Here is a 24,265-nt window from a genome sequence, read left to right as displayed (position 1 = left end):
AATGAGGCAAATGGAGGATAGTCTCACACGTGTTTCTTTGGTCTCAGACATTGAAACTCTGACTGGAAAGATTGAGGGTTGCATGAAAGAGCTGAAGGAGGAATTTAAAACCTCCATGTCCAAATTGGTAAAGGAGGATGAACTCAATTCCTCTTCTTCCAAATGGATGCAAGCTTCAGCTCTCAGCAACAGTCATCCTCCCAGAAGGCCAGTTCAAACTAGGCCAATGCAAAACAGACAGCAGCAATCACGTTGGCAGTCTTTGGATAAGCCTGTGTGACCAATTTGATGAGAACATGAATAAGTGGGATGGTCAACCTACTGCTGTTTTTTCAAGAGAGTACAGAGCTGCAGAGTGGCAGAGCCTGAGGTAGCAGTACCAGAAGGATAGCTGTCACTGCCTCCGTTTTGGCAACAGAAGCCAAGCAATTGCAGCCCTTGTGGTCCATGCAGTGTGCTCCCCTGGTCTGCTGGAGTTGGAATCTGCTGCAGAGGCAGCAGAAAAATCTATTTCCATTTGCAAAGGCAAATAAGCAGTAACACTGTAACTTGTCTGTTAGTTAATAATTGTGGTTCCTAACCATTGTGTCATATGTGGACTATTCTTTACATATTGTATAACAGTTTGCATACATATTGTATAGTGGTTTATGTGTTGTGTAGGTTTTCTATTCTGTCTCTGTATAACAGTTTTGTTATATGTGCTGCCAATATTGAGCTGTGGTGTAATGGAGGGGAAAAGTAACACCCAAACCTTAGGGTTGAGATAAAGAGCTACGAATTTACTATAGCATAAGGCTTCATAATCACAATGCATAATTACCTTAGCTAATAATTAATTGATCTAATACTACAATGCTGTTTGAGTGTGTGGGTTTATGAAGGGCATGTCCTGCCTGACCGACCTGATCTCCTTCTACGACAAGAGCAACTGAAGGAGCTGGGGATGATTAGCATGAAAAAGAGAAGGCTGAGGGGAGACCCCATTGCCTGAAAGGACATTGTAGAGAGGCTGATGCTGGTCTCTTCTCACAGGTGATTAGTGATAGAATAAAAGGGAATAGCCTCAAGCTATGACTGGGTAGGTTTAGACTGGACAGTAGGAAAATTTTTTTCTCGGAAAGAGTGTTCAGGCATTGGAGGGTGGTGGTCTAGGGAGGTGGTTGAGTCACCAAGCCTGCATGTGTTTGTTTTAGTGAATCCTTTTTGATGAGGAATTAATTACAGGTACCACAGGTGCCGATAGATGCGTCTTTATTTATTATAAAGGTGGACAAGGTTGCACCAGAGCACTGTAAGGCACTGAAAGCAAGGGACAACCCCATAAGCAAACCCAAAAGCAGAGCCCGATTCCAAGCAAAGCACAACTAACTTACCCTGAACACTGTATAAGGAACGCGGTGGTATCGAAGATCGCAAAATGGCAGAGCTGACCATCTCCCATCCAGACAGGCATCCCCATGAGACCAAATCTTGTCTTGTTGGATTGGAGAAAATGGCAGCAGCCCCGCCAGTAGAGAACTTCAGGTTTTTTTAAGGATCCTGCATCCTGTGACGTGGGGCCAAGACATCACAGGAGGCTGGGTCTTGGAGCCAAAGCCCCTCCCATATTTCACAATTGTGTTATGCAATTCCTCACCCTATTGCTCATGCACGCAGCCTGCTCAGGGGGTCGTACACCCCCTGCCCAGAAATAGCCTTTCTGATCTTCTTCTTCCTCAGGTCCATTAGTGGTCAAACAAGGGCTTGAAGGTCTTTTGCAATTAGCTCAGGATGTCAACACATTCAATACATTCCCATCCTGATTTAGTTTTATAAACAGAAGAGTAGCTGTCACTTCCTCAGTTTCTCAGAACAACTCTAATTGCTCCAGCAGTGGTTCTGACACTAACACTAGGTGCTGTGTCAACTGTACATGTGGATGTAATCCCCACAATTAGGGGTGCCCTGCCTCCCGCCAGGGGGAGGAAAGGGGTAATGGAGAAAACAGAATCTATTGGGATGTATACATTAAGTGGCCTGGCACTTAAAAATTTCAGAAGTACAGGGTCTTGGTTGACACAGGAGCTCAGTGCACCAAAATACCATCAAATTATCAAGGGTCAGAGCCTGTAACTATTTTGAGAGTCACTGGTGAATCTCAAGAGTTGACTAAGTTGCAAGTTCACATAAGTTTAACTGTGAAAGAGTGGAAAAAACATACTATTGTAACAGGACCAGATGCACCTTGTATTTTGGGAATTTATTTTCTAAGAGAAGGGCATTTCAAAGACCCTAAGAGTTTCAAATGGTCTTTTGGAATAGCAACTGTAGAAATTGATGGAGGAAAATTGAGGCTGTCTATTAGACCTGAACTCTCAGGTAAATCTGTATGTGTGAGACAACGTGAGATAGAGGATGAGAAACTGAGTACCGTGGGAGTTTGGAGACTGCACATTCCTGGATACAGTCAGATTTTTATGATCTATATGATGTGACTCAAAAGAGAAACAATTTCCTGTGAGGACCTGAGCAGCAAGCAGACTTCGACCAGATAAAGTGAGAAGTAGTCCATGCAATGGGTTTGTTTGAACTGGTCCAGACATTGATAATATTCTGTACATGGCTGGAAGTGATGATGGTTCAACGTGGTGTTTATGGCAGAGACCTCCAGGTGAGACATGAGGATATCCACTTGGTTTCTGGAGTTGTGGCTACCAAGGCTCAGAGGCAAATTATACTCCAACAGAAAAACAGATTCTAGCTGCCTATGAAGGAGTAAAAGCTGCTTCTGAAGTAATTGGAAATGAGTCACAACTTCTTCTAGCTCCCAGATTGCCAGTTCTTCACCATATCATGCGACAGATGCTGTAAGGAGCAGTCCAAAGAGCCTCATTTGTCTCCTCATTGTCATTAGGAATCAGGACCCTCTTTCCCCAAGGAGAAGGACTGAAAGTGAACTCTGCTCGTTATAATGTTCATTATAATACAAATGCACACCTCCTGGTCTGAGGCTACCCACCTCCAAGGCAGACCATGCCTTAGGCACGCTTCCTTGAGCATGCACGGAAGCCCTACTCATGGGGGGCACAAAGAGCAGAGATAGGTAGAGTTCAGACATTGACAGGTGTGAAGGTGATTATAAAAAATGTTTCCCTAGCAACAGGGGAGAGGTTTGGGGAGTTTTCTGGGGAGTTCTGTGTGTATGTATAAATCAACAAGAAGACATTGAAGGAAAGCTCTCCCTACATGAAGGACTGGACCTGGGACCAGAGAGATCTCTTTGGACCCTTGCATTGTTGGTAGCTATAGACCTCTTTCCCTGTTCTCTCTTTGCTTTACTTTTCCCTTTTTCCCCTCACTTTTCTCTACCTCATATGGGTAAAACAATAAAATTTTGCTGCTGATTGAATTGAATCCCCCTGGCGCGAGTCGACTGAGTTCTTTACACTTTGAGATCACAGTAAAGAACTATGACGAGTCCATTGTTTGGACTGTGACAGATGCCACATAGTCTGTGTGGATGGCTCTGATAACACAAAGAGCTCAATTGGGAAGCATTGAATGACTAAGTCTGGTGGAAATGATAAAAATTGGCCAGAAGGCACTGACTGCACAAAACCTCCAGAGGAGAGCATAACTCGTGCTGAAGAAGCTCCTCCTTACAATGATCTTTCTGATGATGAAAAGAAATAAGCTTTGTTCAGAGATGGTTCCTGTTGTGTTGTTGGAGACAAGCGGAGATGGAAGTCTGGAGAGTCTCCTGAGCTTCTCTATGAGGATGTTACGGGAGACTCTATCAAAAGCTTTACTGAAGTCAAGATATATGACATCCACTGCTCTTCCCTCATCTACCCATTTGGTCATAACTTCGTAGAAGGCTATCAGATTAGTTAGACAAGATTTCCCCTTGGTAAATCCATTTTGGCTACTCCTGATAATCTTGTCTTCCATGTGGTTATAGAAGACCTCCAGGATGAGCTGCTCCATAATCTTTTCAGGGATGGAGGTGAGGCTGACTGGTCTGTAGTTGCCTGCGTCCTCCTTCTTGCCTTTTTTGAAAACTGGAGTGACATTTGCTTTCTTCCAGTCATCAGGTGACTCTCCTGTTCTTCATGACTTTTCAAAGATGATGGAGAGAAGTTCGGCAACCATATCAGCCAGTCCTCCCTCCCTCCCTGTCCCCTTGTACAAAAGGGACGAGAGAGAAGCAGAGCTATTAGACTTAGCCAAAATGAAAGCAATGCAGCCAAGGTCAATAAAGTCTCTCCCAGAGAGAAGAAGCAAAAAGAGAGAGAAAAATTGTTTTGGGAACCAAATCTTATGGGAGATATTTCTCAAATAGAATTTTTAAGAATAAATATTATTTTCCTTTTTACATCAGTACAACACCCAGTAAAGACTTATTTACATTTTTACTACTTTCTGCTCAAGATCTGTGAAAAATTTTAAAGGCATGGTGTAAAACTACCACAGTGCACCCGTTCTAAACAATTCCATTGGCTGCTAATACTATCTGTGTAATCTAAAACAGTATCTACAATAATGAGTACATAAAATTCATAGTCCATTCCAGCTGTCTCAGATGTAGATGATTTAAAAGTTGAAAAAACAGGAAATAAGAAAACAGCTTGTCTCTTTGAAGATGAAATGAAGAAAAGGAACAGGGACTCTTAGGTGACTCAGGGTTCTTAGGGTTCATTCACTGTAGATTCCTCATGCATTCTTCCTTTGGGTGCGATGTTGTGTCTGTACTACACACTCTGAATTTAAACTCTCTCAGCTAAAGTTAGATTTCTTTGTGGAATACACTGAATTTCACCATTCTCTTGCATCACCCAGTAAGTGTGACCAGGACCTTCAGCAGAAGCCACCACTAGGACAGGTTTGGCCTCTCCTGATGGAGAAAATACCCAAACAGTTTTGTCTAACAAATTCTTTTCTCGAATAACAGGAACTCTATCACCTTCTGCCTTTCATAACAAATCTGATTGTGCAGGTCCAGCTCTGTTTATTGAACCTCCGCTACTTACAAGGCAGGTTGCTTGTGCTAGATGTTTTTCCCAGTTTTTCAAAGATCCACCGCCCCCATGGCTTTGAGAGTGGTTTTAAGAAAACCATTGTAACGTTAAATCTTTCCTGCTGCTGGTGCATAGTAGGGAAGGTGGTATACCCACTTGATGCCCTGCTCTTTGTCCCAGTTCTTTAGAAGATTGTTTTTTAAAATGAGTTCCGTAGTCTGACTCAATTCTCTCTGCAGAACCGTGTCTCCACAGGATTTGTCTTTCCAGACCAAGATTGGTGTTATGTGCAGTTGCATGAGGAACTGGATAAGTTTCCAACCATCCAGTGCTTGCCTCTACCATAGTCAGCACATATTGCTTACCAGATCAAGAGCAAGGTAGAGTGATGTAATCAACCTGCCATGCCTCACCATACTTGTAATTGGACCAACAGTCACCATACCACAAGGGCTTGAATGACTTTGCCTGCTTAATAGCAGCACAAATGTCACAGTCATGGATGACTTGTGTGATAGCATCCATGGAAATGTCAATGGATCTGTCACAAGCCCATCAGTAGGTTGCATCTCTGCCTTGATGTCCTGATGAGTCATGGGCCCACCGAGCTACAAAGAGTTCACCTCAGTGTTTCCAGTCAAGATCAAGATCAGAGTTTGTGGCTACTTGAGAAACTTTTGCAGCTAGATCTACCTGATGGTTGTGTTGTTGTTCTTCAGTAGCTTTGCTCTTAGGTATGTGAGCATCAATGTGTCTCACTTTCACTGGGATTCTCTCAATGCAAGCAGCAATGTCTTGCTGCAGATCTGCAGTCCAGAGAGGTTTTCCTTTTCTCTGCCAGCCATTCTTTTTCCAGTCCTTTAGCCAAATCCACAGAGCATTGGCTACTGTCCACGAATCAGTGCAGAAATAAAGCTTTGGCCATCACTCAGCTATGTTGAGACCTAGCTGGACAGCTTTTACCTCTGCAAACTGGCTGGATTCTCATTCTCCATCTTTTGCCTCTGCAACTCTGCAGAGTTAGACTTCACACTGTAGACTTCCATCTCCACTTGTTTCCAACAAGATGACACAAACCATCTGTGGACAAAGCAAATTTCTTTTCATCATCAGAAAGATCATTTTAAGGAGGACCTTCCTCAGCACAAGTTACTCTCTCCTCTGGAGGTTTTGTGCAGTCAGTGCCTTCTGGAAAATTTATGATGACTTCCACAAGACCAGGCCTTTCAAGATTTCCCATTCAAGCTCTCTGTGTTATCACAGCCATCCTCTTAGACCATGTGGCATCTGTCACATGGTGTGGTGAAGAACCTTTACCTTTGATCATCCAATTCAAAACTGGCAATCTGGGAGCTAGAATAAGTTGTGACTCAGTTCCAATTACTTCAGAAGCAGCTTTTACTCCTTCATAGGCAGCTAGTAGCAATTTCTCTGTTGGAGTATAATTTGCCTCTGAGCTTTTGTAGCCACAAGTCCAGAAACCAAGTGGATGACCGCATGTCTCAACTGGAGGTCTCTGCCATAAGCACCAGGTTGGACCATCATCACTTCCAGCCATGTACAGAATGTTCTCAGTGTCTGGACCAGTTTGAACAGGTCCCAAACCCATTGCATGGACTACTTCTCACTTTATCTGGTCAGAGGGACAAAAGAGAGAAGCAGAGATATTAGACTTAGCTAAAACAAAAGCGATGCAGCAAGGTCAATAAAGTCAGTTAGTCTCTCCCAAAGCAAAGAAGCAAGGAGAGAGAAAAATTATTTTGGGAACCAAATCTTACAGGAGATATCTCTCAAATAGAATTGTTTAGAATAATCATTATTTTCCTTTTTCACCCAATAGTGATTTATTTACATTTTTACTACTTTCTGCTCAAGACATGTGAAAAATTTTAAAGGCATAGTCTAGAACTACCACATATCCAATGGCAATTTATTTATGTTCTACTGCTTTCTGTTCAAGATCTGTGGCAAATTTTCTAGGCATAGCCTGAAACTACCACAGTAGCATAAACAGTTCTTTCCCTCTTCTTCTGTCACTTCTGCTTGCAGCTTTCCTCTCTCTCTATTCTGTGGCCTTGCTGGGGTATCTCCATTTTGACTACTATGTGAGGTAATGGGAAGGAGGGAGGGAGTGGGGAAGGAGTTGAATCGGTCCCCTGGATTTGTCCAGTGGAGGGGTGTCTGAGGAGTTTCTGTGTTTTTTATAAATTTTAAACATACACATATTGTACATATATTGTATATTTTGTACGTATTCATTGCATTTCATATTTCTAAATTGTAGTTTGCTTGTAAATAGAGCTTCATTTCCTTCCATCCCAAACTGAGCTGGTCTGGCAATTCATTCTGAGGGGTAGTTTCTCTAAATTAGTTGGGGGTAATTTCAACCCACCACATGTGCAAAATTCTCTTAACAAGCTTTAACTGAATCTTCTTTTCATCTTCCTCTTCTTTTTATCTTTTTATCATTATCTCAACCCTTTTTGAGCTCTGAGTTGGGTAACAAAAGAGACTGTCCTGGTTAAGACAGCCTGCTCTCATAAGCAAGTCCCACAAAGACTGGGAGGGAAAGTAGCATAAAAAGCCCTGGGTGGACATAAAGAGAGAGTTTAATGGAAATAACACAATGTATAATTACCTTAACATTTTTCATAGAAAAGCAGAGAAAAAGTAGAAGCATCAGCAGAAGCCAGTAGTAAAATGACCCTCCCAACCCCAAGCTGGCAGCCAGCCCAGCAGAAAAGAGCAAACCCAGTAAAGTCCCAAAACCAGAAACTGAAAGCATCAACTCTTATGTTAAATCTGAACTACAAGCCCCATGATCATAGAATCATAGAATTATGGAATCATTAAGATTTGAAAAGACCTCTAAGATCATCAAGCCCAACCATCAAGACAACATCACCACGTCCAGTAAACCATGCCTGAAATGCCATATCTACACATTTTTAAAACACTTCCAGGGATGATGACTCCATCACCTCCCTGGGCAGCCTCTTCCAGTCCCTGACCACTGTTGCAGCAAACAACTTTTTCCTAATATCCAACCTAAACCTCCCCTGGCACAATTTCAGGCCATTTCCTGTCATTCTATCACCTGATGCTAGGGAGAAGAGGCTGACCCCCCTCACCTCACTGCAACTTTCTTTTAGATAGCTGTAGAGAGTGAGAAGGTCTTGCCCAAGTCTCTTTTTTTCCAGACTAAACAACTGCAGCTCCCTCAGCTGCTCCTTATAAAACATGTTCTTCAGATCCCTCACCAGCTTCGTTCTCCAGACACATTCCAGCACATCAGTGTCTCTCATACTGCAGTGTCCAAAACTGAATCTAGCATCAGAGGTACAGCCCCATTAGTGCTGTGATGGGTTGAAAATTCCCCCCAACATTAAATTGCCAGACCTGCTCAGTTGGAAGCAAATAAAGTTGTATTTACAAGCAAAACTAGAATCGAAAATGAAATGCAGCTGGGCAACTGGTGAGCTAGTGGAAATCCCATTGAATGCCTGGAGCCTGCTGAAATACAGGACGTTCAGTGGTGTGGTGGGTCAAAATTATCCCCCCAACATAGAATTGTCAGACCAGCTCAGTTGAAAGAAAATGAAGCTATATTTACAAGCAAAACTATAATCTAAAATGCGAAATTCAATGAATATGTACAAAATACACAATATTTACATGTATTTACAATTTATAAACAAGACAAGAACTCCCCTGGACAAACCTGTGGTGAATGATGCTTACGCCCAAAATTATGTCCCAAATATTGCCAGGACATGTCCCTACATGTTTGGCTCAAACCCTCTCTTCCCCCTCCCTTGTGGAGTGATGGGGACTTTTGGTGCCAAATTGACAAAAGGGCAAGGTGCCACTGAGTCCAGGTAAACAACCTGCCTGGGCATGTTTGCCACCTCTGTGGTAAACAAAGTTCACACAATATCCCCGTACTTGCCTTGTTCACAGCGTATGCTTATACTATATTTGGCAAAACACCACATAATTGGTTAATTTTTCTGCTCATTGGACCAGTATTCATTGTGGCAAATGTTAAATAGGGGCTGTTTTGGTGAACATGTACTCATGGCCATGCCTGTGCCCATGTTCATTCTTCTGTTTGCCTCACGCACTGCCAAAGATCTGCTTTGCCCGGGACTCAAACCACTGTTGCTGAGTGCTTTGCTGCGGACCACTACTGCTTGCCTAGTGCACAGCCATCCTGGTCAAATCCCGCAAGCTGTGGAGGGAATTCCCCCCCACCCCACCCCACCCCACCCCCCCCCCGCCTCCCTGAAGAGCAGAAAGCCCTTCTCACACAATGTGCCCCATGGATTGAGCTGCAAAAGCCTCTGAAAGTTTTCTAGAAGGCACCAGGACCTTTTACTCGGGGAGAAGGAGCAAAAACATGGCACAGCAGAAAGTCACTTGTTAACCACAACAAAGAAATGCTGCCAAGGTCAGCAAGCCAACAGAAGTTAGAGCTAGTATCTGCTAGAGTGAAGGAAGTCAAAAGGAGAAAGACTTAGTTTACCAAACTAACTTTATATTGGTAATCAGACCAATGGGATTATTTAGACCTTATAATTATTTTCCTTTTTACATCCAGTGGTGATTTATTTATATTCTACTGCTTTCTGTTCAAGATCTGTGGAAAATTTTCTAGGCACAGCCTAAAACTACCACAAGTAGGCTCATGAAATGACCACCAGAAGTCCCTGGACTGCTAGAATGCAGCTGGGCCACTGGTAGGATAGTGGAAATATCATTGGAAGCCCCAGGCTCACTGGAACACAGCAGAGCCACTCCTGGGCTTGGAAGCCCCAGGAGCACCAGAAACCATCAAGGCCACTGGTTGGCTCATGGTAAGAATGACAGAAGCCCTGAGCCTGCTGGAAGTCAGCAGGACACTGAAAATCTAGAATAATTCTCATCTGAAGTATCAGGTCTGCTGGAACGCATCAGAGCCAGTGGATGGCAAATGGAAGTTTTGTAGGAAGCTTTGGGCCTGCTGGAAGGAATCAGATCCACAGAAAGCTGATAGAAAGCCCATCAGAAGCCCTGGGCCCACTGGATGGCAGCCAGCACTTTCATTATAAAGCTGGCATGCCATCAGCCTGGTAACAAATATTCATCAGCAGATTCAACAGTCTGTCCCAAATTCTTTCCCAGCCACAACCAGGACAACATAGGAAGGAGAACTGGGAAAACTGTAGGCTGGTCAGCCTGACTTCAGCCCCTGGGTAGGTGATGGGACAAATGCTTCTGCAGCCCGCTTCAGGCAGCTGAAGGACCAAAAAGGGATTGATGACCCAGAATGGGGAGGGCACTGGGGAGGGCAAGCACTCAGATGTGGTGAGGCACATGTGGACCCACACCAGTAAGAGGCCATATGTCTGTACTGACTTCATTAAGAGCTTCAGCCAGATTTCCAACCTCAACCGGCACCGCCAAATCCACACAGGTGTGAGGTTCTTTGTCTGTGCCGACTTCAAACAGAGATTCAGCTCCAGCTGTTCCCTCACACAGCATCACTACACACACAACAGCAAGAAGCCATACCGCTGTGCTGACTGTGGTGAAAGCTTCACTAAGAGCTCCACCCTCATCTAACACAACCTCATCCACACAGGGGAGAAGCCGTACCACTGTACTGACTGTGGCAAGAGCTTCAGACATAGTGCCACCCTCACCAAGAACCTCCAAGTCCACACTTGCAAGAAGCCCTTCACCTGTGCTGACTGTGGCAAGAGCTTCAATCAGAGCTCCCATCGCCTCTGTCATTGCTGCATCCACACTGGCCAGAAGCCCTATGTCTGTAGTGACTGCAGCAAGAGTTTCACTAACAAGTCCTCCCTCACCTGGCACCGCCTTGTCCACACAGGTGAGAAGCCCTTCACCTGCACCTGTGGGGGACTGCGGCAGGTCTGCAGATTCCTTGCCTGGGAAAGAAGAACTTGACCTTGGGCAGATTACTGTGTATCAGTAAAGATATAGGAGGCTCCAGAGAAGCAGGTGGTTTGCAAGAACAAAGAGTGCCTGGGAAACTCTAAGATAAGAGGTTTGAATCATCCCATGTGTAACTTAACAAGAATAGCTATTACCATAGTGATGTAACAATAACCAATAAGAGTATTAAAAACAACTTGTTAACCAATTAGAAGTAGCCACAGTAGCATAGAAAACATGTAAATGTGTGTTGTTAATGACAAAAAAGGCTCTATGTTTGATACTCTACTCGGTTTGCAACTATAAGTGTGTACGTGTTGCGCTCAGTCCGCCACAAGAGCAACATGCACCAACTGCAGCAAGAGCTTCTGCTGCAGATCCAGTTTCAGCCAGCACACGTGCATTCATGCCAGTGACCAGCCTGTGCCAGGGGATACAGAAGAACACTGACCCCAGCACTGTCAGGGTAAGCATGGCCCACATGGGGCACCTTTTCCAGCAGATTGAACCAAAATCACCTCATTTCCAACCTGTTTTCTCAGACTCTGGGGGCTCCAGCAGGAACAAGCACCCCACTCTCCCCTAAACACCAAGTAGGGATGATGAGAATAATTAACAGTGATGAGTCAGCACAGCCATCACCACCACTGAAGGTGGGCTGAGATTTGGCTGGTTTTTTCCCCGATGTATTGGGTTTTCCTGGGGCAAACCCCACTCTCTCCCTTGTCCTTTGCCCAGTTGTAGTAGATAAAGACCCAAAATTAACAGAATCTTGTCATATTTTGGGTTTATTTTAGACAGTCCTGCCCAAAATGCCCAAATTTTGGGGGAATTCCTTTCCTAGGTCTGAGGCTGGAGCTGTGTGCCCAGTTCAGTAAGGTCTTTGGTGAGGTTCTCAGGGCACTCTTGAGGGTTTCTGGGTAATCTCAGAGGGAAGAATGTCAGGGAAATCTTTGGAGTGTCTCATGGAGATTTGGGGGAGAACCAGGGGTTTCTCAGGGGGGTTGTCCAGGGGATTAACAGCAAAAACAATGATAAGACTCCTTCCTGGGGCCTATTTCAGCCCCATCCTGGGCATTTGGTGCTTTGGGGGCACATCTCAGCAGAGGCTCCTCAGCTTCATGCAGATGGGGGTTTCTGTAGAGAGTAGGACATGGGAATGTCCTGCCCTGCCACCACTGCCAGCTATTCCATGTCTCTCCCAGTGGGTGAAGCATTATAATGGGGTTGTCACATCAAAAAGGAACAAACACCTTTCTGAGATCCTTCAAGTCCCCTAAAGAAAGGCAGTGGAGTAGGTCCCTGCTATGCCATTTGCCCTGCAGTTTCCCTGATATGAAACCTGGCCTAAGTACTTATTAAAATCTAAATAGGTTTAAATAATATTGATATTGAGGGAATAGAACCAAGGGAAAACTTTGATTGAATCACTGAAAAGTGCTGGACTAGAGGACATATAAAGGTCTCTTCCAACCCAAACCAGTCTGCGTTTCTCTGGTGGGTCTGTACTGGGACCAGTGCTGTTCAATATCTTCATCAATTACACAGACAGTGAGACTGAGGCACCCTCAGTAAGTTTACAGATGACACCAAGCTGAGTGGTGCAGTTGACAAGAATGAAGGACAGGATGCCATCTAGAGGGACCTAGAAAGGCAGGAAAAGTGGGTTCAGCAGAACCCCATGAGGCTGAGGAATGATGCAGTACACTTGAAGTCCTTTGGAGATGAGCTAGGGGCTCCTGAATGTACAGGAGCCAGCAGGGAAGACTAAAGTTCCCTTCCAAGCCAAGCCAGTCTGTGATTCTTTCATTGTATGACATGGTGATGTCCTGAGGGATGAGGCTGGGTCCATATTGGGACCATAGAATCATAGAATGGCCTGGGTTGGAAGGTCATCTAGTCCAACCCTGTCTACAGTCAGCAGGGACATCCTCAACTAGATCAGGTTTCCCAAAGCCCTGTTGAACCTCACCTTGAACATCTCCAGGGCTTCATATACCTCCCCAGGGAATCTGTTCTTCTACCCTCATGATAAAGAACTCGTTCCTAACATCCAATCTAAATCTACTTTTCTCTAGTTTGAAGCCACTGTCCCTCATCCCATCACCGCAGGCCTTTGGAAACAGTCTCTCTCCATCCTTCTTGTAGCCCTCTTCAGGTACTGGAAGGTCATTATTGGGTATCCCTGGATACCAGGGATGAACACCCCCAGTTCCCTCAACCTGTCTTTGTAGCAGAGCTACTCCAACCCCATGATCATTTTTGTGGCCCTCCTCTGGACCCTTCCCATCAGTTCCATGTCCTTCCTGTACTGAGAGCTCCACAGCTGGACACAGTACTCCAGATGCTGTTCAATATCTTCATCAATGCTACAGACAGCGAGACTGAAACACTCTCAAGTTTGCTAATGACACCAACTGAGTGGTGCAGCTGACAGGAATGAAGGACAGGATGTCATCTAGAGGGACACAGGATGGAAAAGTAGGCTTAGGAGAAACTCATGAGGTTAAATAAGGCAGAGGGCAAGGGTCTGCACCTGGATTGGGGCAATTCTTGGTATTCCAGGATGGAAAATTGTGTGGTAGAGAGCAGCCCTGCAGAAAAGGACTTGGGGGTCTTGGTGGATAAGAAGCTGGACATGAACCAGCAATGGGCACTTGCAGCCCAGAAGGCCAATGACATCCTGGGCTGCATGAAAAGGTGACGCTTCACCAGGAGTAATGTGTCCAGCTGTGGACCTGATAGAAGCACTCCAGAGGAGGGTCACAAAGGTAATCCACAAAGGCTGGAGCACCTCTTCTACAAAGACAGGCTGGAGGACTTGGGGCTGTTCAGTCTGGAGAAGAGAAGGCTCTGGGGAGACCTTATAGCAGCCTTTCAGTATCTGAAGGGGGCTACAATAAGATGTGGAGTCTGTTTTCAAAGGATTGTAGTGATAGGACAAGGGGCAATGGTTTTACACTAGAACAGAGTAGATTTAGATTGGACATTAGAAAGATGTTCTTTACTCTGAGGGTGGTGGAGCATTGAAAGAGGTTGTCCAGGGATGTGGTGGAGGTCCCATCCCTAGAGAAATTCAAGGTGAGGCTTGGTGGGACTCTGAATAACCTGATGTAGTTGGAGATGTCTTACTGCAGTGGGCGTGGACTGGATAAATTCAACCAACCCAGACCATCTATCATTCTATGATTCTATGCCATGGAGATGTCCAGGAGAATGGAGCTGGCCATGTGCTATCCCACAGCCAGGCTGAGCAGCCAGCACTGAAAATGAGTGATGTGAGGGGCTGCCCTGTGACAAGAGTCCCCAGCAGCTTCCCCATGCGTCCAGGGAGTAAGAGATCAGATCAAGCTTCTCTGCTGCACCTTCCACACCTGGTGTCTCCTCAGCAAGTCCTGGCTCTGCACCTTGAGTGCAATGCTGTTAGCCCACACACTCCCTGCTCCCACTAAGGAGTCTGATGCTCACTTCCAATTTCCAGACAAGCTCAGCCCATTCCCAGCTCTCTCCAGGACCTGCATAAGGTCATAAGGAGCTGCAGAGCTCTGGGATGTGCCACCAAAGCCAGAGCTCCTCTGAAGGGAACAGCAGTCCTGGGAAGCTGGGGAGAAGGGGCATCAGGGAGCAGGTGTCAGCCTTCCCATTAGCCCTAAGACTGGCAGGAGGCAATGGAAGACACTGAGTGCCTTGTCTCCAAGATCATTCTCACACAGACAGCCTTTTCCACCCCACCATTCCCATTGCCAGCCCCAGAACATCACTAAAGCCCTGATGCTGGGACCTCTCCAACACCTCCTGCAGCCCCAGCCATGGAGCAGCCAGCCCTCAGCTCACATCCATTTGTATTTCTCTTCATGTTCAACTCGGAAGCACAGGAGGTCTTTGGGTGCTCCACTAGAGTCAGGCCAAGTTTTTTCACTGAGGGTGCAGGAATCACTCCCTGTGCCTGCTGGGTCCCTGCTGCCCCTCCTGGCACTGCAGAGACCTCAGTCACCTTGGCACACTTGCATTTCATGTTTACCCTTTTTATGGTTGCACCTTGGGTGGTCTCTTCTTCTTCTGAGAAGCTCCTTTCAGAGTCCTGGGCACAGACCGTCCTTCAGATCCCCTGAGCTCTCCTGATGCCCCCCCCCCCCAGCAAGAAGGAGTGATTGCCATGAGCACATAGACCACATATGGTAGCCCAAGGCAGAGACAGCTCTGCAGTTCTGTCTGCCCTGGGCACTGACTCCAGAGACCTGTATCCAGACCTGGGTACCCAGCAGGCCACACCAGGGTGCTGAGCTCATCATCCAGGACAAGGACACAGGAGGAGGAAGGGTTCTGGGTCTGCCATGGGTCCTTAGAGCCATGCCCAGGAAGAAGGCAGCTGTGAGGCTGTGGCAGGATTGCTGAGGTCTGTGAGGGCCCAAGGCAGCAGGAACAGCTCATGGAGATGGGGTCCTGGCAGAACCATCAAACGGTAAATGCCAGTCCATGCACACCAGCCAGTGGCTCTGCAGCTGGGGAGTGATGGGGTAAGGAGATGGTGCATCACAGGACCTTGCAGAGAACCATTACTGCTGGGACGTGTCTTTAGCAGGACAGAAATGTCTTTCAGGAATATTGCCCAGGGACCAGGACCACCAGCCCCACAGCACGACTCTGAGCCTGCTGTCCCAGAGATGTGTCCCTTCCCCACCACCATCTCTTTGTGCTCGGCTGCTCCCAGGCAGCTCAGGCAGACACCCTGGCCCCAAGGCACACAGCACCAGCTCTGAGCCAACCCTCCAAAGTCTTTTAATTAGAATCAGTGTGGAGGTACCAAAGCAGGGGAGGGAAAGCAGAGGTGCTGCCCTGTTGCTCCTACTGCTACTGGGAACAGAAGTGCTCAGGGGCCCTTTTGCCCTGAGCTGTGGCGTCACACATGTGTGTCCTCAGGGGGATGTGCAGGAGACATCTCTTCAGCATCATCATAGGCTGTGCTCTCTGGAGACAGGGACCAGGCCTCTTTCCCAGCTCCAGGGCCCTCATCACTGCTCTGCGAGCGCAGGTTTGCCCCTGCAAGCAGCAAGGCAGTCACTGTACATTGGCCCCAGGGGTGCCTCTCCTGCTCTGGGCATCACCTTTCTCCCTTGCCCTCGCTACTCCTGAGAACTTCAGCCCCCCTCTCCCACCCACACATCCTAAGGAGAATTCCTGGGGCAGGTTTCCCCATGCCAGGAGCTTGGGATCTCAGCCTGGCAGCAATTCACCCAGCACCAGGGATGGCACCCCAGGAACAAGCAGCATTCTCTTCCCTGTCTCAAAGGGGCTGCGGAGCTGCCCTGGAACAGCCCCTACCCTCAACCCTCAGCTGCCACCCAGGGTGCAGGGGCAGGCAGAGAGGATTAAGACAGGCAGAACTGGTGAGGGGGAAGCTTCTTGCCCAGGCACAGCCCCTGGCCCCTCTTCGCAGTGACAGGGGCCTGTAGTAGTCATCCCTAGGTGGGGACCAAGGAAAAGAGCCGTGCAGATGTGCCCCCCATGAGGGACACAAACCCACCTGAGCCACTGAACCTTGCCTGCTTCTCCCATTCCAGGCTGGAACCGATCTCCTCATACAAGGCCTCAGGGAAAGTCTCCCAAGTGGTCTGGGAACCTGCAGACAGAGTCAGAGCTAGCACAGAGATGGGCAGACAGGGTCAGGACCCCACTCTGCTCCTCTAGCCCTGTTTCCCTGGACCAGCCCAGGGCTGTCCCCATAGCACCGCCCTGCCGTGGTGTTCTGTCACCAATGGCACTTCTTCAGTGAGGGCAGTGTCCCCATGGAGGTGACCTGGAGCAGCAACACCCTTGCATGTTCCCTTCAAAGACAGCCCTCGTGTCCCTCTGGGCCCTGGGCCAGGTCCCTGGTGCTGGGGGAAGCTCCCACCTTTTCTCTCCCCCTGCAGCTGCCCCCTCTTTCTTCCATAGATCCACAGTGGGATGGACGGAGGAACAGCCTGAATTGTCTGAAAGCAAATAAATGGCCTCTGCTGCCCCCTGCTCCTCCAGGCAGCTTCCCTGACTTGGAGGCCTCTGCATGCTGCTCAGAGCACTGTCAGTGGCACATCCCCATCTGTTTGCCATCTCCCCTATCACCGAGCTCTCCTCACCCTATTCTTAACTCCACAGGTCTCTGGAATTTCTCTACTTCTTACTGCTGGTTGCCCAAGCCCAGGAAGTCAATGGGCAGCATATGGGCAGCCAGCAGCACACATTCTTGTCTACTTCTCTGCCTGTTCCACTCACTGATTCCCCACACCTTTGGCCTTGCCAGGAAGCATCTTCCCCAGGATCACAGAGTAAGGACCCACCTCTGAGCCTAGCCCTCATGCTTTGCACTTGCCCAGCCAGGAGGGCCAGGAGCAAACAGACAAGGGCTCCCAGGATGATGCAGATGATGACAGGCACTGAGACACTGCTGCTGCTGCTGCTTGCACGGCCCCCAGTGGGATCTGCATGGGCAGGAGCACAGCAAGGGCAGCACCAGGCCAAGGACAGAGGTGAGGCCAGCACACACCAGTCCTCAGACCATTACCCTGGAGCTAGATAAGCCTGGGTGTGAGTGAAGGTCCCACCCTAGTGGGGAAGAGACAGCCCTCCCCAGTCCCCCACCACTACCCACTGCCTGCTTTGGGGAGTTTCACAGCCCAGCAAGGAGCCAACTCCCTCCAGCTGGGAGTCACAGCCTGGCCCTGGGCAGATGCAGTGCTGGCAGGGAGGAGAGGTTACCTGCTCGAGGGGTTGTTGCTTCTCTCCTAGGTGCATCTGCAGGGGAAGAGAAGATCTGGGTTGAGAGGGAGAGTGTGCAGGTACCAGGGAGCCTCCTCTCTGACACACCATTTGTGGGTGTGTGCACATGGGAACATCCCTGGCACATCCCACCAGAACTGCAGAACTGCCCCTCCTGTGGAGCTGTTCAGGGTGGACAAGACAGAGCCCAAACCCTGCTTCAGGCTGTGCCCAAAATGGCATAAAGAGATCAGGAGATGGCACTGGGGAATGCAGGGCTGTGTCCACAGTGGCTGCAAAACATCCACAAAGCAGCTGCTGCAATCTTGGCACCAGGCTGCCATGGCCGTACTCTCACTGGGGCCATGAAGGGAACCAATGAGGAAAATGCTTTCCCCAGCTCCTTGCCCCTACCCCAGGGAGGGGTCCCAGCCCCTCCACTCACCTGAGCACTTCACACCAGCGTCCTCCTTGTGCTGGCAGACACCACTGTCCCCAGGCCGGGCCCAGCAGTCCTGCAGAGATGACTCTGTGCCCTGGCACTCCACCTGCTCCAGCCAGATGGGGCCTGTCCCCTCCCCAAAGGCAGCCTCACCCAGGGCAGACACTGCAGGGCCACAGCCCAGCTGCCTGCAGGCCACCTCAGCGTCCTGCCTGTCCCAGGAGTCGTCACACACTGTGCCCCAGGAGCCCTGCAGCCAGACCTCCACTCTGCCCGAGCACCTGTGCTCCCCTCCCACGGCACGAATCTTCTCCCTGTCTGGAGAAGGCAGAGCCCTGCCAGGGCAGCAGGACAGCAGGCAGAGCCCTGCCAGGTGAGAGGGATGTGTAGAGGAGCAGCTACCTGTGCAGCTCCTGGAGTCTGGGCACGGGGCCCCAAGCTCAGGGGATGGTTCTGGCTGTGTCCCTGTAGAAGGAAATGCTGAGATGAAAGGGCTGCTGCAAGGGGTTCATGCAGCAGAGGGGGGCTGAGCTCTGCTTTTGCCTCCCCCTGCCCCCTCCCTCATGGCAGTAGACAGAATCACAGCAAACATCCAGTTGGAAAAGACCTCCAAACTCATCCAGTCCAACCTTCGACCCAGTTTAGGGTCAATCCTACACCATGTCCCTAAGCATAAGGTCCACAGGCTGCTTAAACACCTCCAGGGATGGTGACACTACCAATGCCCTGAGCAGCCTGTTCTAATGTCTGAGAACCCTCTCTGTGAAGAAATATTTCCTAACATCCAGCCTGAACAGCTTGGAGCCATTTCCTCTACTCCTGTTGCTTGACACCAAGGAGCAGAGGCTGCCCAATTCCTCAGTCCAACCTCCCTTCACGGAGCTGTAGACAGCAATGAGGTCTCCCTCTTCTCCAGACTGAACACCCACAGCTTCCTCAGCCTCTCCTCATAGCCCAGGTGCTCCAGGTCCTTCTCCAGCTTCTCTGCCCTTCTCTCAACACTCTCCAGCACCCCAATGTCCTTCCTGGAGTGAGGGGCCCAGAACTGAACACAACACTCCAGGTGTGGTCTCATCAATGCCAAGCACAGGGGGATGATCACCTCTCTGTCCCTGATGCCCACTGTGTATCTAATCCATGTTAGGATGCCATTGGCTTTCTTGGTCACCTGGGCACTGCTGACATATTTAATTGACTGCCAACCAACACCCCCGGTACCTCTCCAAGCTGCAGCTTTTCAACTACACATGCCCAAGTCTGTAGCTCACCATGGGTTATTGTGACCCAGGTGGAGGACTTGGCACTTGGCCTTGTTAAACCTCATACAGTTACCCTTGACCTATGGGTCTCACCTGTCCAGACTCTGCTGCAAAGCTTCCCTATCCTCTAGCAGATTGACATGGCCACCCAGATTGGTGTCATCTGCAAACTTACTGAGGGTGCACTCAATCCCCTCATCCAGATCACTGAAAAAGACATTAAAGAGGCCAGGCCCCAGTACTGAGCCCTGGCGGACACCACTAGGAACTGGGCACCAGCCAGACTTAACTCCATTCACCATCACTCTTTGGGCCTGGCCATTAGCCAGGTTTTAATCCAATAAATGAACCCCACTCACTCAAGAGGAGCACACAAAAATGTGGGGACACAGACTGCTCATCCCCAAAGGGACTCTGGTTCCCAGAACAGTTGGAGGATGTTCATGGAGAGGACATTCTCAAAGCCCTGTCTGGTGTCTTCTGAGACCTTGCCTGGAGACACCTCTGCCCTGCCCAGGTGCTGCTGGGAGCTCAGCTGGGAACTGCTGCTGAAAGTGTTGGGCTCTGAGAGCTGAAGTCCCATTTTTCCTACCAGCAGCAGAAGGGTCTTGCACATCAAGTGCCCCCGTGGGCCCTGCCTCTGTGCTTCACTGTGCCCATCAAAGAGCAGGAGCTGGGGGATGCTGGTGCCCATGTTAGCTCAGAATTACCATTGCAGATGATGTGGGTCTCATCTCGCAGGTTATCGCATGACTGCAGGTCCCAGGGAGTAGAAGGACACTGCCAGAAGGAGCTGTTTCCCTCCCCACACTCCACTCGATCCAGCCAGGCGGGACCAGACACACTAGCAGAGGGCAAGTGTATTTCCAGGTCCCCTCTGTCCCCACAGCCCAGCTCCTTGCATGCCAGGGACACAGTTTTGGGAGGCATCGAGTTGGAGCAAACGCTCCCCCACGTCCCGTTGTAGAAAACTTGCAGGCGCCCGGAGCAGTCGCTGCTGTTCTCTAGCCTCAGGGCCATGAACTCTGGGAAGAAAAGCCCCACATGGGACTAGGCTGGTCTGGGGCTCTGGGAGCAGGATCACCCCAGCACCTCCCAGGCCCTCAGCCAGACAAAGTCACTGTCAGCAAGTCCCCTCTTGCCCACAGGCAGAGAAAAGGCCCAGATGGACAGACAGCCCTGCCCTCCCCTTCCCATTCACCCTCGGGGACATCTGAGCTGCCCAGGGACCTGGTGACACTGAGGGGACCCCTGGATGCATTGGCATCCTCAGTATGGGCTTGGGCAGGGGCTCAGAGGCAGCAGGAACAGCCTTGGTCATTGCCAGCTCTGCCCTCTTCCTGGCCTGGCCAGGCACTGGGCTCCCAGCACAGCTCCCAGCACAGACCTGAGCAGATGACTCCTGCGTCCTCTTTGTGCCCACAGTCGTGCTGCCCCCAGGGCTCTGCCAGGCAGTCCCAGAGAGCAGCTTCAGCCCCGGAGCAGTTGACACCATCCAGCCAGATCTGCCCAGAGCCCTCCCCAAAGTGAGCAGAGCCAACTGCCTTCACTGCCCCTCCGCAGCCCAACTGGTGGCAAACGACGCTGGCATCGGGCAGGTCCCAGTCGTCATCGCAGACGCTGCCCCAGCTGCCCTGGTAGTAGATCTCCACTCTGCCGGCACAGCGCCCAGGCCCCTTCGCCAGCCGCACCTGCCGGCTCCCTGCAGCGGGAAGAAAGCCCAGCTGCTGTCAGGGGCTGGTGCCCAGCCAGCCCAGAGCCTGGGGGGCCCTGCAGTGCCACTCACCCCAGCAAGTGACCCCCACGTCCTCCACAATGCCTGCTGCCAGCAGGCTCTCGGGCAGGGAGGTGTTGCAGAGTTGCAGGCTAGCCTCGTGCCCTGCACACCGCACCCCTCGCAGCCCCACAGGACCCAGCCCTCTCTGAGGCTTCGGGGGGTTGTAGGCTGCCTCTGCCTCTCCACACCGCAGCTGTCGGCACACCACGCTGGCCTCCTGCAGGTCCCATTGCTCAGCCAGGACCCTGCCCCACGTCCCGCGCTGGGAGATCTCCACTCGTCCATCGCACCGGCTCCCTCCACCCACCAGCCGCAGGGAGCCTGAGCCAGCTGGGCCTGGGGAGAGCAGCCATGGACCAGCCCTTGCTGGCACCAAGGAGCCCAGCAGGCTGCAGTACATCTCCAGCCTCTGGCAGCCTTGCAGCTCACCTGCTCTCCCTCATGCAAGGCCAAACTGCAGCTCTCCCAGCATTTTCCCAGCACTCACCTGAGCAAATGACAGCAGCGTCCTTCTCATGGGAGCACTGAGAGGCCCCCAGGGTGGTCACTGGGCACTGGCCCAGGTGGCCTTCAGTCCCATCACAGTGGAAGGAATCTCTCCAGACAGGGCCAGTGCCTCTCCCAAAATGCCCTCCTCCAGGAATGGACTCAGCAAAGCCACAGTTCAGGTGACGACAGAGAACGTGAGCATCCAAGAGATCCCAGCGGGAGTCACAGAGGGTGCCCCAGGTGCCCTGCACATCCACCTCCACCCTCCCCTCACATGCTGTGCTGCCATTCACCAGCCTGAACCCTGTGAACTCTGGGACAGAGAAAGACCACAGGATCACAGGATGTTAGGGGTTCGAAGGGACCTCTGGAGATCATCAAGTCCAATCCCCCTGCCAGAGCCGGACCATAGAATCTAGCACAGGTCACACAGGAATGCATCCAGATGGGTCTTGAATGTCTCCAGAAAAGGGGACTCCACAACCTCTCTGGGAAGCCTGTTCCAGTGCTCTGTGACCCTCACAATGAAGAAGATCCTCCTCATGTTGAGGTGGAACATCCATTGCTGTAGTGTATAACCATTGTCCCTTGTCCTATCACACGATGCAAAAGGCTGGCTTGGTGCTCTTGCACCCTCCAGCGCTGCAAGCCAAAGCAGAGGGACAGCCTCCCATCCTCCTTTTCCTGCCTGAGTTTAGGGCTGTAGGTAACCACATCCTCACACCCACCCCAGCACAGGCCCTGCTCCCCCTCCCCTGCACACTCTCAGTGTCCAGCACCCCACCCCGAATCCTTACGTGTGCAGCTGACTCCAGCACCATCTGCCTGGGTGCAGGGCTGTTCCCTGGGAGATCCCCTGGGGCAGAAGACAAGAAGAGATTCATTCCCCACACACTGCAGCTCTCTGTCCCACATGGGACCAATTCCTTCTCCAAAATGAGCTGCCCCAGGCACAGACAGGGCTGTGCCACACTGGAACTCCCTGCAGACCACGCTGGCAGCTTTGAGATCAAAGTCTGAGTCACAGACAGTTTTCCACTCATTCCCATCATTGATCTCCACACGTCCTGAGCAGGGGCTGACCCCTCCGACCAGCTGGACAAACCCTGGAGCAACCAAAGACTTCTGTGAGTTCCCAGAGCTCTTGAAAATTTAGATGCCCACATCCAATCTCACAGCCAAGGAGACCACAAGCAAAAAGCACCACGAGCACTTCTGTAGCTCTCATTGGGTGCTGATGGCACAAACAAAGCAGGATCCCCTGCTATTCCTCCACCCCACGCCAACTGTGACAGGAACCCAGGAATGGTGTCCTCAGCTGGGACCAAAAGGCACTGCCAGGCTCACACATCCCCATTACTGGGTCTGCAGAGAGCAAAAGAGCAGGCAGAGGAGTCCCCTGAGCTGATCTGAAATCCCAATACAAGGACAGGCACCAAGGAGAGGCAGCAAGCACTGCAGACCCTGCTGGCACAGGGCAGCCAGGGACTGGGCCAGGCAGCAGAGGCTGGGCAGCAGCTCAGTGCTCCCTGCACAGGGTCATCACTCTATGGGCTGGCTCCTAGGGAATGCCCCTAGAAAAGGGAACATGGGCCACCCTGTTCTTCGGCTCAGGCCCAGTGATCCTCCCCTCTGAGCAGCCGCTCTGCTTTGGGGACTCATTTCCATCAGAGGACAACCCAAAAGGGACATCTTGGCTCATTCCTGAGCTGTTGGCAGCCATGTGAGCTGCTCTTGGTGCCTCTGTCATGGGGAGACCCAGTCCTTGGTGGTGCCAGACAGTTGCTGTGTGAACAGGAGATGCAACTGACTGCAGGACCAAGTGGGAATTTATGTCCCAGGCCCTGGCACTCACCAAGGGTAGTTGAGCCACAACAAGGTCAAGCAGTGCCAGTTCCCACTGGGCTTTCCTCAGGATCCAGGGAAATCAGCAAGGAGAGCCCCAGCTCAGCACTGGGCCCTTCTCCAGGTGCCTTCCCCCATCCCAGTCACAAAGGAGAGGAATAGCCCTGCCCAGTACCTGAACAGGTCACTCCAACATCCCAAAAGTGAAGACAGTCATGCTGACCCCATCCTCTGTGTGTGCAGTCAGACAGGGCAGACTCAGTGCCAACACAGTCAACATGTGACATCCAAATGGGGCCAGATCCTGGCCCAAAGTGTGCGAGCCAGTGAGCTTCAAGAGCAGATCCACAGCCCAGCTGCCTACAAACCACTGCAGCATCCTTCATGTCCCAGGAGTAACCACACACAGTTCCCCACTCTCCCTGGTGCTTCACCTCCACTCTCCCAGCACAGCGTTTGCCACTATTCTCCAGCCTCAGCTCCACAGCCCCTTCAAACACAGACATGGGAATGGTCAGGAGAGTTCTGAGCCCCAGACTGCAGGTCTGGAGGTGCTCCCTGCCCAGGGTGTCTCACAGGCACCAAGGTAGAAGTCCTCCGCCTACTGGGTTGTCCCTGGGGCTTTAGGGATTGCCTCTTCTTCCCAAAGGCTGCAAATGGCTGAGGGTGCCCAGCAGAAGACCTGCTGTGCCATTGCCTACCCCAGAGCCTGTGCTATCACCTTGCCCAGAGGTGCCTGGTCCTGCACAGGGAGCCCTCTCTTCCCCATCTCAGCATA

The 24,265-nt window shown here is 50.4% G+C and overlaps 1 protein-coding gene across 1 annotated transcript in view; it reads right to left on the bottom strand.

Moving 5' to 3' along the window:
- LOC128980004 (scavenger receptor cysteine-rich type 1 protein M130-like) overlaps positions 1-24,265 on the bottom strand; it is a 245,430-nt gene that overhangs the window by 215,427 nt on the left and 5,738 nt on the right. The window contains exons 2-8 of the mRNA XM_054398428.1: positions 22,616-22,748; positions 22,440-22,498; positions 21,641-21,955; positions 21,163-21,483; positions 20,764-21,078; positions 20,087-20,401; positions 18,121-18,435 (exon numbers count right to left, since the gene is read on the bottom strand). Of these exons, the coding sequence (XP_054254403.1) occupies positions 18,121-18,435; positions 20,087-20,401; positions 20,764-21,078; positions 21,163-21,483; positions 21,641-21,955; positions 22,440-22,498; positions 22,616-22,748 (1,773 nt within the window). The remainder of the gene's footprint in view (positions 1-18,120; positions 18,436-20,086; positions 20,402-20,763; positions 21,079-21,162; positions 21,484-21,640; positions 21,956-22,439; positions 22,499-22,615; positions 22,749-24,265) is intronic.

The sequence above is a fragment of the Indicator indicator genome, unplaced genomic scaffold (genome assembly GCF_027791375.1).
Source record: "Indicator indicator isolate 239-I01 unplaced genomic scaffold, UM_Iind_1.1 iindUn_scaffold_53, whole genome shotgun sequence".
Lineage (NCBI taxonomy): Eukaryota > Metazoa > Chordata > Aves > Piciformes > Indicatoridae > Indicator > Indicator indicator.
This window is presented reverse-complemented; position numbering and strand designations above follow the sequence as displayed.